We start from the raw sequence: 17,813 nt of genomic DNA, 5'->3' as shown, positions 1-17,813 counted from the left end.
CATTAACCATAGGCTCTATATTCAGCACAGCCAACACATGCAGGCCTAAATCCTATACATACACAGCAACACAGACCTAACTTCTATCAGTGGGGTTAAACCAAATGGGAGGGAAGAGGCTAGAAAACAAATACGTTCCAGTGAGGTGAGGGAATAGGAGAGATGTATGAGAATTGAGATACTGACACTTGTGCTCTATTGACACTGTGGTTGAATAGTTCATTTTAACCAAATGCTGGATTCCCTATAACCACTTTTTGACAGCCAGACTAAGGTATTTGGTGATGAAAAACTATGGTCAAGTTATAGCTTTCATCTGGCCCTCATTTCTATACCTCATTTGGAATTCCATCCATCTTTGGTATTTAAAGGCAATAAAATTCTTGGACCACAGGAAAGGACTGGGGTTAGGGGCTATAGTTCAAAGATAGACAGACAACATAAGTGTCTGCCATATGCTAAGAATCCCTGAGCTAAAGCAACTCACCCAATTTCAGTTAAGGACAGCAAATACTCTGCCATTCATTAAAAAAAAAAAAAAAAAAAAAAATCCAATAGCATTTCAAACAGCAACATTATTATAAATACATATATGATATGTAGACAGAAGGCTAATTACCTCATGATCATGAGTGGCCTGTCGAGCTGCATCTAATAATATGAAATAAGAGAACATTAAATTGAAAACAAAACAAAACAATAACAAAACCGAAGTATATGACCATGCCAAACTACAAAACATGCTGGTATATGTAGACTTTCATAACATATGATATTTTCCTTCATGGCTTTATTAATTGGCAAGTCAACAAAAGTTACAGAGAACCCCATACCTACAGAATACACAATTAGGCACAAGAGAAACAGCAGACACAGTTCTTACCTTTGAGCAGAATAGGGTGGGAGGGTGGACAGGAAACATATATCAAGGCTGTTTGTACAACATTATAGTATTAGCAGGCTAGAGGCCCAGGTGTGGAGAAGATTCATCCTTAGATGGCTAAGGAACAACTAACTAGTTGTGGGTGGTGCTTCTTTGGTTGTGTTTCTTGAAGAAGGGGAACTTGAAGCAATACTTGCAAGGGTGTGAAAAACAATCTTAACAGAGAACAAAAGATCCATGAAGACTGAGATCTTGCCTATCTTGCTCACTGTTGCAGTCTTAATGCCTAGGAGAGAGCCTGATATCTAATAGAAGGTACTCAATAAATATATTTTGAATGCGTGCATACATAAATGAATGAATGAAAAGGAGGACCACTGGAGGTTGGGGGAAATGGCACATGAAAACCTTAGAAGTGTTAAAACAAGTCAGTTATGTAGTTTACAAGACAGACTTGCTTAGATGCAGAGAAATGACTAAACTGGGAATCAGGAAATGAAGGGCAGGCAACTAATAGGGGTCTTGCAGCACAAGCCCAATTGTTGATAATGGATATGAAAACCCAATTGGAATTTCTAAATGAGAGCAATGTGATTTTAATAAAATTCCAAGATGATGCTTATAAGTGAATAGAGAATAACAGAGAGATAATAGAAACACATCTTTTATATTTGTCCCTCTAACAGTTGGTTTTATGACACTCCATGCATGACAAAATGCAAAGGTACAGTCATCCCTTGGTATCTGTGGGGGATTGGTTCCAGGACCTCCTGCAGAAACCAAAATCTGTGGATGCTGAAGTCCCTGATATAAAATGGTGTAGCATTTGTATATAACTTATGTATATACTCCTGTATATTTTATATCATCTTTAGATTACTTATAATACCTAATGCAACATAAATGCTATGTAAATAGTTGTTATACTGTATGGCTCAAAGAATAATGACAAGAACAAAAGTCTGTACACATTCAGTACAGATGCTATTTTTTTTCTGAATATTGTCCATTCGTGGTTGGTTGACTCCGTGGAAGAGGAACCTACAGATATGGAGGTCTTACTGTATTTGTTTCTGGTTCGGATACCTTGCCTATGAGATTTGCCTTTCTGACGGTCCTGGGTTTTCCTACTGAAGACCTTGTAGGCCTCAGTCTTCTGATACTGCTCCAGTTCCTTCATGTAACGCTCCTTATCTCTGTCTGCTTCATCAAGGTAACGCTAGGAAAGAAAAGTGGAATTATTTTCAAGAAACTGAGATCTTATTTAGGTAAAATATCAATGACCTATTTGAAGAAAACAAAGGACAATTAGACATGGAAAGAAAAGAATACAGGAAATATGCTTTAAGGGAAATCAGAAAAACAAGAGTCATACGAATAGAATAAAATATAATCTCTCAATTATAAAATAGGTGATTCTGACTTTTTAGACTATTTACTGCCTTTTCTAACTTAATAAAGACAAGTTCTGGGCCGAGCCTGTGGCGCACTCGGGAGAGTGCGGCGCTGGGAGCGCGGCAACGCTCCTGCCGTGGGTTTGGATCCTATATAGGAATGGCCGGTGCACTCACTGGCTGAGTGCCGGTCACGAAATAGACAAAAAAAAAAAAAAGACAAGTTCTAATGACATCATTCTCATAAAAAATTCACGAAGATCACTGTAGCTATTCCTTTAACCCTATTAGATAGAAGTCCACATGGCCACTAGAGTCCTCATGAGGTCTGCACACCACATAGATACAGTTAGTCTTCCCAGGGGAAGGAATGGAATACTACTTTGTTTCTCTATCCCTTCCCCATTTTGAGGGAATGATCTCATACATTAATTGGCCTTTTAAGAGCCAGAAGAGTGGAGCACTAAAGTTGGGTGACACAAAGAATATAAAAAGAATGACCTCATCCTATGGACCTAAAAATGTACTACGTTGAGAGAGCCTATATCTACATGTTTTGATTGCTTTGTGCTATTAATTATTTAAACAAACTTCATGATCTACCAGGATTTTTTTTAATGCTTTGTTCTTTTCATTCATCAAATTAGGTATAAGAAAGTATAAAAGTAACGCTTCTAAATGAACATAAACCAGAGTCAGAAATTATGTTAAAAATCTTGTCCCACACAAGAGCCAGATGTAGGGGACACTCAACTGGCCAAATCTGGGACAATTTAAGCACCAAAATAATTAAGTACAGTAATAAATTATAAGCCATTAAAAAAGATATAATACCAATTATTTATTTTCATACCAATAATAAATAGGTAACAAACAAACAAATACATAAATGGGGGGAGGAAGAGGGCTTCTGCTTAGATTAGAAAGCTGAGAGCCAACTGGTAAATGTAAAGGGAGTGCTGGAGTTGGAAAAAAATCACCATTTTGTGACCATGATAAAGATTAGATCAGGCAAAAATCATAATGGATGCTAAATCTAGAGGAAAATTTCGATATGGAACAGGCTATCTGCATGCTCTTAAAATGTCTCCCTATAGACTTATTAATTATAAAGGAGAATCTAAAAAATTTACTGGGTGAGCAAAATTAACATTACCAATGAGGAACAAAAGGACACTTCTGTGCCTGCATATGTGATACCCCGAAAAGGACACATCACCCATCTATGCAGTATTTTGACCAAGAATGCATAACCTCCATCTAATCACAAGAAAACATCAAACAAATACAAAATGAGGAATGTTCTGCTAAAAGTAAAAGAAAAGGGGGAGGGAGAAGAGAGAAGGACTGTATTCTTAAAAAATAGCAATGTTATAAAAGACAAAGAAAGACTGTGGAAATATTCCAGCTTAAAAGAAGCTAAAGAGATTTAACTATTAAACACAAAACCTGACCCTAGACTGGAATCTGTACTAGAGGGGAAAAGTGTTATAAAGGAATGATATTAGGTAAACATATTGATGGTAGATTAGATAAAAAATATTATGTTAACATAAAATTATGAAGTTGACAACTATACTATGGTTACGTGAGAGAATATCTCTATTCTTAAGAAATACACACCGAAGAATTCAGGGGTAAAGGGCCATGATGATGTAACTTACTCTCAAATGATTAATTAATTTATTTATTTACTATTGGTTATGAATATTCATGAGATACAAAGCTGATTGTCACCCTTCGTGTCCAAGATGTGAAAGCCAGATCCATACTGGCAGCATGCACATTACCACAAATTGTGTTTGTACTCCATCTCCCCTACCCACTCTCAAATGATTTGAAAAATTGTGTGTGTGTGTGTGCGCATGTGTGTGTGTGAGAAAGGGAGAGAGAAAGAGATTGAGTGTGCAAGTGTGCACATGTATGAATGCATATGGAAATGGAGAAATGGGATAAAATGTGTTAACAATAGGTGAATCTGGGTGAAGGGTGTTTGGACATTCTTTGTACTTTTTTATACTTGTAACTTATTATACATTTGAAATTATTTTCAAATCGAAAGTTAAAAAAAACAGACACAAAACCTACATAACTAACAGGAAATAACTACTGTAGCTTTTGTTTTGTTTATACACTTCTGTATTTACTGAAAAAAATATTAACAATGAGCATGCCATTACTTTTGAAATAAAGGAAAATAAAAAAGAAAACAGTAATCTAATATGTATAGCTCATGACTCTTTATACAGTAGAGTCAAAACAATGGCTGATATACACTGCTTTCTAGTAGCTTGCTACCACAAACACAGAGCTTCAGACTGAAACTTAATCTGATCTCTGAAAATTTTTTAATTCAATTAATTCCCAAGAGAGTATTTTTCAATTTGGTTTTAGTCTGTCTGGAATCCTTCTTAAAGAGCGTAAGTCATACACAAGGAGAGTCACCAGCAGAAACCAAAGAAGAGGATATCTCTCTCTGCAAAGCACATTCCAGAGTGAGAATCTGTGCTACAGAAGAAGCATCTGTGCTACAATAATAGTGGGGGACCTGAACATACCTCTTTCAGCAATGGACAGATTATCTAGGCAACAAATCAACAGAGTAACCATTACTCTTTCAGAAGGAGAGAAGAAATCTAGGGTTATCAGAGGTGAGAAGGCGGAGGGAGAGGGGGATGAGAAGCGATTGGATAAGGGGCATAAAGAAGAATAAGTATGATTTGTAATAATATATATGCTAATAATATTGATTTGATCAACACACGTCAACACTGAACCCCCAAAATATGTATAATCAATTATGATTCAATTAAAAAAAAAAGAGTGTAAGTCATAAAAGAGTTTAAGGCATAAAAGAAACATAGATGTCTTTCAGATGTTGGGAATGCTGGGAACTTTTAACTCAAAGCTACTCCCACAATCACTACCATTACTCTGCTTTAGTGGCGTTCAACCAGCTCATGGCTATCTTGTGTTTAATTTTCTACAAATCTCTCTAAAAAATGAATTTGTTTCAGTTTGGCAATAAGGTTAGTTTCTGTCTTAGAGGAGAGAGAATTCAAGTAGTGCTTGCTTTATTTTCCATACGAGGTTAAGTCTGCCAGAACTCTAGTTAAAAAAAATTAAAGCAATAAAATCTTTTTCTTAAACAAAAATCTTATGTGAACTGAAGAATTTTATCAAAGACTTTTCTCATTTAATTCATGATTTTTATTTAACTCAGTAGAATAAACTATGTTGACAGATTTCTTAATTTCTTAATATTGAACCACTTTAAAGAGATCCTTATGTGAACTCTCAGCATATAAATAAAATAAAAACGGAGCTACTTTGGTTGAGGGGAGTCCTAGACTCCCTCCTGCTCACACCCATGCTATGCTGCAAACTGAAATAGTTTAAAAATCACTATGCTAGAGAAAAGAGCTATGAAGGATGCTACTATTCTGGTCTCCTAGACACTGACAAAATTGAAGAATCAACAATCCATTTTCTTTGCTTTTCTTATAGAAGCTATTTTTGAGATATAATCCAAACCAAGCAAAGGATCAGGAATAAGAACAATTACCTGTTTTTCCTCAGGAGGCAGTTTACTCCATTCATTGCCTAACATCCTTGTGATTTCTGGAAATGGGACTTCTGGTCTCTTTGCTCGAAGCTGTTCTCGCCGCTCGTTCATGAAACGAACATATCCTGTAAGGGGGGATTTGGGTGCATTGCTGTCTCGAAGAGGTTTCTTCCTTTTTCTTCCTTTGGACCAACCTCCTCGTTTACTTCTTTGCTACAAAACAAAACAAAATAAAAAATGAAAAACAACAACAACAACAACAACAACAACAATCCCCCCAAATAACTCAACAACAATAAACATCAACAGATAGAACAGGGTAAGAGTTGTATTTTCCTATGAATAAGGCCCTGGATATTCAAAGCTCTCCAAATCTGACACAAGTACAAATGACTACAATGCATTCTTCAAGAAGAGACTCCAGATGGTTCACCTGCAGACCCTTCTATGCACCACACTACAAACTGTTGCACTAAAGGGCTATTTTTGTGCTAATCCTGACAGATGAGAATAACAGTGCGATGATCACCCAAGCTTTGCCCTTCATATGCACTTAACAGATCCTGATTCCTGACAGGGGAATATCCTAAATGAGAAATGCAGTAGCACACAGAGCACTGTATCAGAGAAGGAGACATTGTCATAGTAGATCAGAATAAGATGCTGTCACACGCACTGGGCAAAAGAAGAGACAAGTTGTAGCACAGGAATTAATTAAAAATAGTTCATGAAGGGTGTTTCTCATTGATAACATTTAAAGCCCAGTTTATTTTCCATAGCAGATAGCATATAGATTCTTAAATTAATATCTAAGTCTCAGAAAAATTTCATTAAGTATAACATATCCAAAAAGACTAACAATATAATATTTTGGATATAATATATCCAAAATGAACAAGTCATCTTTGGCTTGATGACTTGTTCCTTAAGATGTATATTTTATAGTCAGAGGTCCTTATGTGTTGAGTTATTAGTTAAATCAAAAGATTAAATCATTGCTAAAAAAAACTATATATATAAAAAGAAAGAACTGAGGTACCACTGATGTTTAACCATAACCCCTTTTCCTGGCCCTTTAAAGGAGATATAAAGTACATCATATTTCTGCTTCATAATTTTACAAATACACACAGCATATTGTCAGTTAATAATGTTTTATGGATATGAGAATTCTTATTTCAGATAAGAGAAAGATAAATAAAAAGGGACAAAACATCTAGATATTAATTGTAGTACTCTACTCCTCCAAATATATGAGATGGTGCAATAATTCACCATTAGGCAAATGGTGTACTTGGTATTAGTTATTTGGTGTTGGTTGCTTTTTTTTTTTTTTAAATAAATCTAGTAACATTAAGGCTACTAAGGATTTTAAGATGTTTAAGAAGCTTTAAGCATTCACTGTAATCTTTAAGAATGCCAACAGGGGGCCGACCCTGTGGCTCACTTGGGAGAGTGCAGTGCTGGGAGTGCAGCGGCGCTACCGGAGCAGGTTCGGATTCTATATAGGGATGGCCAGTGTGCTCACTGGCTGAGCGTGGTGCGGGCGACACCAAGCCAAGGGTTGCGATCCCCTTACCGGTCACACACAAAAAAATAAAAATAAAAAAAGAATGCCAACAGGATAGATAAAAAAAAATAGCTCTTTTAAAATAAGAAAAGAGATAAAAATCAATGGTGGTACTCTTTTCTGGCTAAAAAAAGAGCGCCTTAAAACATAGATAATCTAATCAGTCATTTGTAAAGAACACTGAAAGTCCAAGGCATGACTATCCAGGCCCATATGGAACCATTGTGAGAAGTACAGAAAGGTGCCCCCTATGGGAGGGTGAAGGACTGGGTTAGTAGTATGACTCCTTTGGGCACATATGTCTCCATGCTGCAGGGTTTGGTAAGCAGTGTGACCCTGAGCAAGTGCAAGTAGATTTCTCATTAATTACTTATTTAATTAAAGCGTTCACTCATTCAACAAGTGCTTGTTGAGCATCTAATATGAGGTAGATATAAATTTCTTAGGCAGGGGGAAAAAGAGAGTCTACCTGTCACTATGCCATTAAAACCATTAATATGGTTCTATGTAAGACAAGAAATATAAAAAAAAAATTCTGCAGGTATCAGCTCAAGAATGTAAGAAGGCCAGATGATGAACATCCTGATAAACACCCCCCTTGCTGACTGCTTCTCCAGAAGCTTCAGAGGACAGTAACAGGAGGAGATATTTCAGCTTACCTCATCTTCATGCCTCTGTTCATTGCCTTCTGCTGTATTTGAAGACTCATTCTGAAGCAATTGACCTTGAGAGAGATCTTCCACAAATTCTGGATTGTTGGTGGATGATGTGGCTCCACTACTATATGGAACCTCTGAATGGGTTAACCTGAATAACAGGCAGAAGTGCAAAAGTTCAGTATCAACAGCATCAAAAACTCCTCCTATTTACCAGTGTTCAAGACAAATTTCCCCACCAGCAAAAGCAGATGCAGTCCTTGAATCAGTCCCCCCAGTACAATCTGTATAAATGTAAACTATATCTCCATAGAAGTTACAGGGCATTTGGTGTTTAAAAAAATGGTTGCAGTCCTTGATTAAACCAAGTCGGTTCCATAAAGAAGTCTCCCATCAATAACAATCATGATCATTGCCAAAAAAAAAAAAAAAGACCTCTCATAGACTTCATGTTTTAGCTCTGTACATGCAAGAATCTGACTTTTATATGCTACCTTTCATGTATCTCCATTGAAAAGGGAAATTACCGTTAATGGAAAAAGTGAATAGACATGGGAGTTATAGAGGCAGTTTGCCCTCTATCTTCCTAAAAGAGACTTCTTAAAGGGCATAAGAAAAATCTCTTATGGTACATTCTATAGACTATTCCTTCTTGGATTACAGTGTTTACTGACAACCAGATCATCTAAGAACAATATTCTCAAGTTCAGTAGGCTCAGGTATAAATGTTAATAAATCAGACAGATGTACTTCTTTCCTACTTCCACCATTCTGTTCCAGATGAGTTAGCAAACCAGATCTCATCCTTCTGAAAAGTGGACACAAGAAGGTACAGATGATGGTAAGGATAAGACTGACTTATTCTATCACATGTGGATAAAGGAATGGAAGAAAAAGCAACACCATGTGCTAGGGAGGGTTTTTTCTTTTTTTTTCTTTTTCTTTTTTGTGGTGGGGCGAGTTGGGAAGATAAGGGTAGCAGAAAGATAGGTAATAGAGTAATATTCAGTCCTTATTCTGAAAGAATGCACACTCCATAGGGGTATAGGCAATAATTACAATGTAATATAAGTAATGAAACAGAGGTTTGTAAAAGTGACATAGAGGCACAGTAGAGGGTATGATGAATTTTATATGTATAGACAATATGTTAAGGAAAATTTTACAGAGGAGGTCTTGAAAGATGAATAGGCATTCATCAGGTAGACAATATCATTCCAGGCAGAAAGAACAGGGTATAACAGGAGGAAAGGAGACCTATCAGGAGACTGCTGCAATAGACTAACTGAGAGACAAAGGCAGGCAGAAGTGAGAGTAGGGGAAAGGTAAGAGATACTTAATAAGTAGAATGGAGAAAACTTAATGACCGATTGAATATAAATAGCAAAGAAAAAATAAGGCAAAAGTAATTCAGAGGCTTCCAAATTGGTGATTATATACTTAATACTAACAAAGGTAACAACGGGTGTGTGTGTGTGTGTGTGTGTATAAAATGGTAAATTTGAAACACCGTGCGTGCGTGTCTGTCAGATGAGAAAGTGGTAAATTTGAAACACGTGTAGCACAATTAAGTGAAGATGTCCCACAGACAACTGCAAACATGCCCCGAGAGACCAGAAGTGAAGAAAAGGCATGAGACAGATTTGAGAGGCACCAGCCAATGGAAATAATGGGCAATACTTGATATTCCCCATAAAGACAGTGAGAAAAAACCAAAAGTCAGGATAGAACTCGGCTGAAACAATATCATTTTAGGAACAAGTGTTACAAAAGCTGGGAAAGATGGAGGAGGGCATTAAGAGAATTAGGAGAGAAGACTGTTGCAGAGACCAAGGCAGGAAGACTTTTAAGATGGGTATGTTAACCAAGTAAAAAGTTGCACATGTTAAATAAAATAGGCTAAAAAGTATCTACTGAATTTGAAGACCTGAAGGTCGGTGGCAGTTTTAGGGAGTACAGTTTTAGTGGAATTATGGGAATAAATACCAGTTTACAGTGGGCTGAGAAATGAACAAAAGCAGATGCAGACTGTCCCGGGAATGAAAGAAATTATACTTTTCTGACATTTTCTGATGATTTTAAGCAAGAGGTTCCTACATTTTTGAGGTCCTTTAAAAACAGGGAAGTAAAAGAAGCTATGAAATCAATGACAATCATGTTCTCTGAAAAGAGGTACCATCAGGGATCCAGTTTGATCTCAGCAGTGTTATTTTCCAAATATTTCAATCACTTTGGATGTCTTAGGCAACTTGTTCTTTCCATCATTCTCATTTCAATTGTGCTGTCACAACTTTTAATTTATTCTTGTACATTCTTATTTCAGTAAAATATGGGAACTAGGTATGGGAAAGAGTACCAATCCCAGGAATTCCTGACTGAAGTGGACAGGAATCAGAAGGGAGTGGTCAAAGGCATCACATGCCACTGAGATGACAAGTTGGATAAAGACTGGAAAAAAAAAAAAGACTCACTTGTCACCATGGCTCCTACCTAAAGCCAACAATCATTCTTCCGTTTGCACCCTGGATCCCATACCCTCTTGCCTAGTTGAGGACATATTTTCAGCAATTCTGCCATCTCTGGAATCACCGGTTCTTTCCTCTCTACAGGATCAGCCTACTCAGCATACAAGTGTGGTATTACAAAACAAAATGAAAAAATACAAACAAAAACCAAAAACCAGAAACACTCTCTTGATCCCATTTCTAGTTAAGATCCTCATTTTTCTCCTTTCCTTTGTAGCAAAACTCCTGCAAAGAACTATTTATACTCACTGACTTCATTTTCTCTCCTCTAATTCTCTCTTAAATCCACTCCAAAGGAGGTATGTGCTTACAACTCTTGTCAAGGCCACCAGTGACCACCATGATGAATCCAGTATCATTTCTCAGCAGTCCTCTTACCTGATCTACCAGAAGCATCTGACACAGTTGACTTCTTCCCCTCCCTTGAAATATCATTTTTTACTTGGTTTCCAGGACCCTGCACTCCACTGGTTTTTCTGCTCCCTTTTTAGCTACTCACTTTAGTCTTTGCTGACTCTTCCTCTTCTGCCTGACTTCTAAATGCTGTTATATCCCAGAGCTCGGGCTTTAGCTCTCTTCTCTTTTCTATGTATACAGTGCTCATTTCTTTGATGATCTCATCCAGTAACATGGCTTTAAATATTAGCTATATGCTGATGACTCCCAACTTTCTCTTTCTAGCCTAAACCTCCCCTAACTTCAGAACCTGATATCAAACTGCCTATTTAACATCTCTTAGATATCTAATAAGCACCTCAAATTTAAAATTTCTAAAACTGAACTCCTACAATTCCCTCCCCTATCCAGTCCCCATCTAAGTTAATGACAACTCCATCCCTCTAGTTGCTTAGGTCAAAACTCTGGAGTTATCTTTGATGTTTTTTTCTCCCTTCTCAGGCAAATCCTGTTTGGTTTACCTTCAAAATTCTAGAATTCTATACTTCTCACCACCTCCCATTCCCATTATCTTTGAAAGACACTCTCATAAGGTTTTGCCCCCACTGCTCCACCAAAAATACTCTTATCCACGTCACCAGTGATGTTCTTCAGGTCATCATCTCACTCCTGAATTATTTTAAGAGCCTCCTAACTGGTCTCCTTGCTCTAGCCTCTGTTCCCTTCACTCTGTTCTCAACACAACAGTTAAAGGGATTCTATTAATAAACAAGTCAGATCAAATCATTCTGCTCAAAACTCTCCAATATTTTCCCACCTCACTCAGAGTAAAAGTTAAAGTATTTATTCTGACGCCTAAGGTCCTACATGATCTAGTCCATTATTACTCAAAGTATGGGCCTTATACCAGGAGCTCTGGCATTACCCAGGAGCTTGTTAGAAATGTAGAAGCTCTGGCTCTAACTCAGACTATTTTTTTTAAAAATTTTTTATTTTTTAAATTTATTTTATTTATTTTATTTTATTTTATTTTTTATTTTTATTTTATTTTTTTTAAGTTTTATTTTGTCAATATACATTGTGGCTGATTATTGCTCCCCATCACCAAAACGTTCCTCCCTTTTCCCTCCCCCCTTTCCCCCCCAACAATGTCCTTTCTGTTTGCTTGTCGTATCAACTTCAAGTAGTTGTGGTTGTTATATCTTCTTCCCCCCCCCGGTTTTTGTGTGTGTGTGTGTGTGTGAATTTATATATTAATTTTTAGCTCCCACCAATAAGTGAGAACATGTGGTATTTCTCTTTCTGTGCCTGACTTGTTTCACTTACTATAATTCTCTCGAGGTCCATCCATGTTGTTGCAAATGGCAGTATTTCATTCCTTTTTATAGCTGAGTAGTATTCCATTGTGTAGATGTACCACATTTTCCGTATCCACTCATCTGATGATGGACATTTGGGCTGGTTCCAACTCTTGGCTATTGTAAAGAGTGCTGCGATGAACACTGGGGAACAGGTATACCTTCGACTTGATGATTTCCATTCCTCTGGGTATATTCCCAACAGTGGGATAGCTGGGTCGCATGGTAGATCTATCTACAATTGTTTGAGGAAACTCCATACCATTTTCCATAGAGGCTGCACCATTTTGCAGTCCCACCAACAATGTATGAGAGTTCCTTTTTCTCCGCAACCTCGCCAGCATTTATCGTTCAGAGTCTTTTGGATTTTAGCCATCCTAACTGGGGTGAGATGGTATCTCAGTGTGGTTTTGATTTGCATTTCCCGGATGCTGAGTGATGTTGAGCATTTTTTCATATGTCTGTTGGCCATTTGTATATCTTCCTTAGAGAAATGTCTACTTAGCTCTTTGCCCATTTTTTAAATTGGGTTGCTTGTTTTTTTCTTGTAAAGTTGTTTGAGTTCCTTCTATATTCTGGATATTAATCCTTTGTCAGATGTATATTTTGCAAATATTTTCTCCCACTCTGTTGGTTGTCTTTTAACTCTGTTAATTGTTTCTTTTGCTGTGCAGAAGCTTTTTAGTTTGATATAATCCCATTTGTTTATTTTTCCTTTGGTTGCCTGTGCTTTTGGGGTCGTATTCATGAAGTCTGTGTCCAGTCCTATTTCCTGAAGTGTTTCTCCTATGTTTTCTTTAAGAAGTTTTATTGTTTCAGGGTGTATATTTAAATCCTTAATCCATTTTGAGTTGATTTTAGTATACGGTGAGAGGTATGGATCTAGTTTCATTCTCCTGCATATGGATATCCAGTTATCCCAGCACCATTTGCTGAAGAGGCAGTCCCTTCCCCAGTGAATAGGCTTGGTGCCTTTGTCCAAGATCAGATGGCAGTAAGTGTGTGGGTTGATTTCTGGATTCTCTATTCTATTCCATTCATCAGTGTGTCTGTTTTTATGCCAGTACCATACTGTTTTGGTTATTATAGCTTTGTAGTATAGCTTAAAGTCAGGTAGTGTTATGCCTCCAGCTTTATTTTTTTTGCTCAGCATTGCTTTGGCTATGCGTGGTCTTTTATTGTTCCATATAAATGACTGGATAGTTTTTTCCATTTCTGAGAAAAATGTCTTTGGAATTTTGATGGGGATTGCATTGAATTTGTATATCACTTTGGGTAGTATGGACATTTTCACTATGTTGATTCTTCCAATCCAAGAGCATGGGATATCTTTCCATCTTCTTGTATCCTCTCTAATTTCTCTCAGCAGTGGTTTGTAGTTCTCATTATAGAGATTTTTCACCTCCTTGGTTAACTCAATTCCTAAGTATTTTATTTTTTTGGTGGCTATTGTAAATGAGCAGGCTTTCTTGATTTCTCCTTCTGCATGTTCACTATTGGAGAAAAGAAATGCTACTGATTTTTGTGTGTTGATTTTGTATCCTGCTACTGTGCTGAAATCATTTATCAATTCCAACAGTTTTTTTGTAGAGGTTTTGGGCTGTTCGATATATAGGATCATGTCATCTGCAAACAGGGACAGTTTGACTTCATCTTTTCCAATCTGGATGCCCTTTATTTCCTTCTCTTCTCTGATTGCTCTGGCTAGTACTTCCAACACTATGTTGAATAGGAGTGGTGAGAGTGGGCATCCTTGTCTAGTTCCTGTTCTTAAAGGAAAAGCTTGCAGCTTTTCCCCATTCAGGATGATATTGGCAGTGGGTTTGGCATATATGGCTTTAATTATGTTGAGATACTTTCCCTCTATACCTAACTTATAGAGGGTCTTTGTCATGAATGAGTGCTGAACTTTATCAAATGCTTTTTCAGCATCTATAGAGATGATCATATGGTCCTTGTGTTTGAGTTTATTAATATGGTGTATCACATTTATTGATTTGCGTATGTTGAACCAACCTTGCATCCCTGGGATGAATCCCACTTGATCGTGATGAATAATTTTTCGTATGTGTTGCTGTATTCTGTTTGCTAGTATTTTAGTGAGGATTTTTGCATCTATATTCATCAAGGATATCGGCCTGTAGTTTTCTTTTTTGGTTATATCTTTACCTGGTTTTGATATCAGGATGATGTTTACTTCATAGAATGAGTTTGGGAGATTTGCGTCCGTTTCAATCTTTTGGAATAGTTTGTAAAGAATCGGTGTCAATTCCTCTTTGAATGTTTGGTAAAAATCTGCTGTGAATCCATCTAGTCCTGGGCTTTTCTTTGTTGGGAGCCTTCCGATAACAGCTTCAATCTCCTTTATTGTTATTGGTCTGTTCAAATTTTCTACGTCTTCATGGTTCAGTTTTGGGAGCTTGTGTGTGTCCAGAAATTTATCCATTTCCTCCAGATTTTCAAATTTATTGGCGTATAGTTGTTTATAGTAGTCTCGAATGATTCCTTGTATTAACTCAGACTATTTAAATCAGCATCTGCATTTTAATGAGATCTCTAGGTAATTCATATATATGTTAAAGTTTGAGAAGCAGTCATGTAGCCCTCTACTGCCCCTCTCCCTGGTATACGCTGCTGTAGTCACACTGGCCTCCTGGCTATTTCTACAAGATGGAAACACTCCTGACTTGGGGCTTTTGCACTAACTGCTCCCTCTGCCTAGAACAATCTTCCCCAGGCAGTTGCATGCTTCAGGTCTTTATTCAAATCACTTTCTCATTAAATATTTTCTGGGCCATCCTGTCTAAAACTATACCACCAAAACTTTCCTACCTCTCTTCTCCACTTTATTTTTTAATCCAAAGTTCTTATTCAACATAGTATGCATTTTACTGATTTATCCTGTTTATTGTCTGACTTCCCCAGTAGAACCTGAGCTCTAAGGGGGCTAGAACTTTACTCTGTTTTGATCATTGCTTTATATCTAATGCCTGGAATGTTATCTGGCACATAGTTGACACTCAGAAAATTTTTATTGGATGAACTGGATTTAGAAAAGTCTTACAGAACAGTTTCATCTGAATAGTGAGGTCAAAAGATAGGTATCAATGAGGTAAGAAATGAATGTGAAGGAAGGAAATGGAATTAAAAAGTGTAGTCTATTTTTTAAAGTACTCTAAAGAATATTAAAATAACTCGTTTTAGGAATTAGCTAGCACTTCAGTCTGTTAGTGAATACATTTCCTCTTTGGCAAATAATTTCTAAATATGTAGAAAACATAAAAATTCAAGTGGGAAGAGTGGACTATTGCTATTAACCATTTTCTAAATTCCTTTATATATTTGTCCAAATATCCAAAGAAAGGAGACAAGGGGTGAGGCAGGAAAAGAAGTTAGGTAAAGCTCCTAAGCATCTTGAATAAAAACCATATTAAAAAATCTGATCTTTGGGAAAAAAATATTTTAATATCTGCAGCAATTCAAACAGAAAATGCATTTGCTTTTAGAGCTAACTCTGTGGCAAGTAATTCCTTAGTGGTGACTATGTAATTTTCTTAACCAGGAATCATCAATATTTGCTAAATCCTACATATTGCTGTACCAGTTCAGAAGAACCAGAAAAAGACAGATGAATGCAGATTACAAAGTAGTTTACAATGGCTTTCTCTTTGCAAAGCACAATAAATGTACCTTCTATTTTTATGATATAAAACTGCCTCTTTAGCACTTCATACTTTGTCAGAAGCTTTGTTTTGAAGCCTGTGCAAAAGTCCAATGTTACAAAGCAGCTGCTTACCCAGTTGTAGCCAGATCATTACTCTCCTTGGAGCCATCTTCATCTGCAAAAAGGGGAGGCAGGGTAGAGCTAGTCATCAAGCTTTCCATCTCTCTGAAAGGAAGAGAGAGAGAAAAAACTAATGGCTTAATTACTTTCAGTTCAAGTTCGACTAATTTAAAAGCCAGCCTTCCCTACCTTATCACATCAGCAGCAGAAAAGAAATTGACCTAAATATTTATTTTCTTGACTTGTACATCAATTTAAACTCTATGGTTAATGGGCTTTCAACCCTGGTCTTATCAACTGACCAGACTAAAAACATCTTAGATTTTAACAAGTGGAAAATGGTTTGGAAAATTCCTTTTTATCCATCCAGAATATCTTCAAAAGCATTCTTCGTTTACTGTGGCAAATGTTAAGAAGAGTAACTCAAAAGCATTGTACAACTTCACCATCTTAAACACAGACAAAATTGCTGACTTCACCCATACGTCTATTGTGAGGGATTAAACTGAAAGTGCTTCATAAACAGAGAAAGGCTAAGACAGTAAGTGATTTGAGTACTATTATATAAAGAAAGGTATTGTTATTATAGCATTACTAGTTCTCGGTCCCAGATGAATCACCCTGAGATTAAATGGTGACAAGCTTAACCCTCCAAAATGAAATAATGCAAAGGAAGTGGAGGATGGAAGGCATACTGATGTGGCTCTGAGTCAAAGAAACCACATTTCCAGGTCAGAAATATGCTCCACATCATCATCATAACCAACAGCAGAAATAACATGCACCTGGATACAGGAAACAACTAAGCTTAATTGAAGAAAACCAATAAATCAGAAGAACTTGAGGTTAATCAGACTGAAAGGATAAAAGGACAAAGTGACAAAGAAAGTAATTTCATTTAGCATATCACTACAAAGAAAGATTTTTCCCTTTCAAGGCTTACCACCAAGGGCTTCACCCATACAGCTAAAAGCAGCAGCCTTTCATTCATCATGAAAGTGATATTCAAACAAAACATTCAATAGTGACCCTGAACATCAGCCACTTAAGTGGAACTGCAAACCACTCAAGAAAAAGAGTGCCTCAATCAACTGGGAGAACTGAGAAGCAAATTATGAGAACTCAGAGCTCCCTCAGCAGTTATTTCAGGAGCTGCTAAGGAGACCTAGTGAAACAGCAATTAAAAGGAAAGCACAGCAGCCAAAGCAGAGCTGGGATTCATTCCACTGAGGTGGAAATATGAAGAAAATGCAGATGCCACTGACAACATATTCTCAATGTTCGATGGAATAATTTATTTTCAAAAAAATAACGCCGATGTTTTCTTTCTTTTTCTTACTTTCACATCTAAATTTATTATTTAGCAGACCAAGTTCCATAAATAGCCTAATATGAAAAATTGCATCTCTGTATAAATATTGTCCATTATAGTGGGTAGAGCATGAAAGGGAGAGAAACTTCCCACTCAACCAGAGTAAGGAGTTTATTCCATGTGCAGGGATGACTGCTAATCCTTCCTTCATGATAGGGTGTTTACAAGTGAAATGCCTCTAACAAATACCACAAAATTCCATTCTACATGTTTTCCAGAATAATCCTGACTCAAGTGTACTTAAGTTTTAATTAACATTACACAAAGACTACATTAGAGCCTGAGCTCTAAGGGCTGCTAACATTACCTC

The 17,813-nt window shown here is 36.9% G+C and overlaps 1 protein-coding gene across 2 annotated transcripts in view; it reads right to left on the bottom strand.

Annotated features, from left to right (window-relative positions):
- HMG20A (high mobility group 20A) overlaps positions 1-17,813 on the bottom strand; it is an 80,079-nt gene that overhangs the window by 12,312 nt on the left and 49,954 nt on the right. For both annotated transcript variants that reach the window (XM_063091542.1, XM_063091541.1), the window contains 5 exons: positions 16,144-16,236; positions 8,072-8,219; positions 5,843-6,055; positions 1,970-2,102; positions 620-651 (listed from right to left, as the gene is read on the bottom strand). In XM_063091542.1, the coding sequence (XP_062947612.1) occupies positions 620-651; positions 1,970-2,102; positions 5,843-6,055; positions 8,072-8,219; positions 16,144-16,232 (615 nt within the window). In that variant the 5' untranslated portion in view covers positions 16,233-16,236. The remainder of the gene's footprint in view (positions 1-619; positions 652-1,969; positions 2,103-5,842; positions 6,056-8,071; positions 8,220-16,143; positions 16,237-17,813) is intronic.

This window comes from Cynocephalus volans, chromosome 3 (assembly GCF_027409185.1).
Source record: "Cynocephalus volans isolate mCynVol1 chromosome 3, mCynVol1.pri, whole genome shotgun sequence".
Taxonomy (NCBI): domain Eukaryota; kingdom Metazoa; phylum Chordata; class Mammalia; order Dermoptera; family Cynocephalidae; genus Cynocephalus; species Cynocephalus volans.
This window is presented reverse-complemented; position numbering and strand designations above follow the sequence as displayed.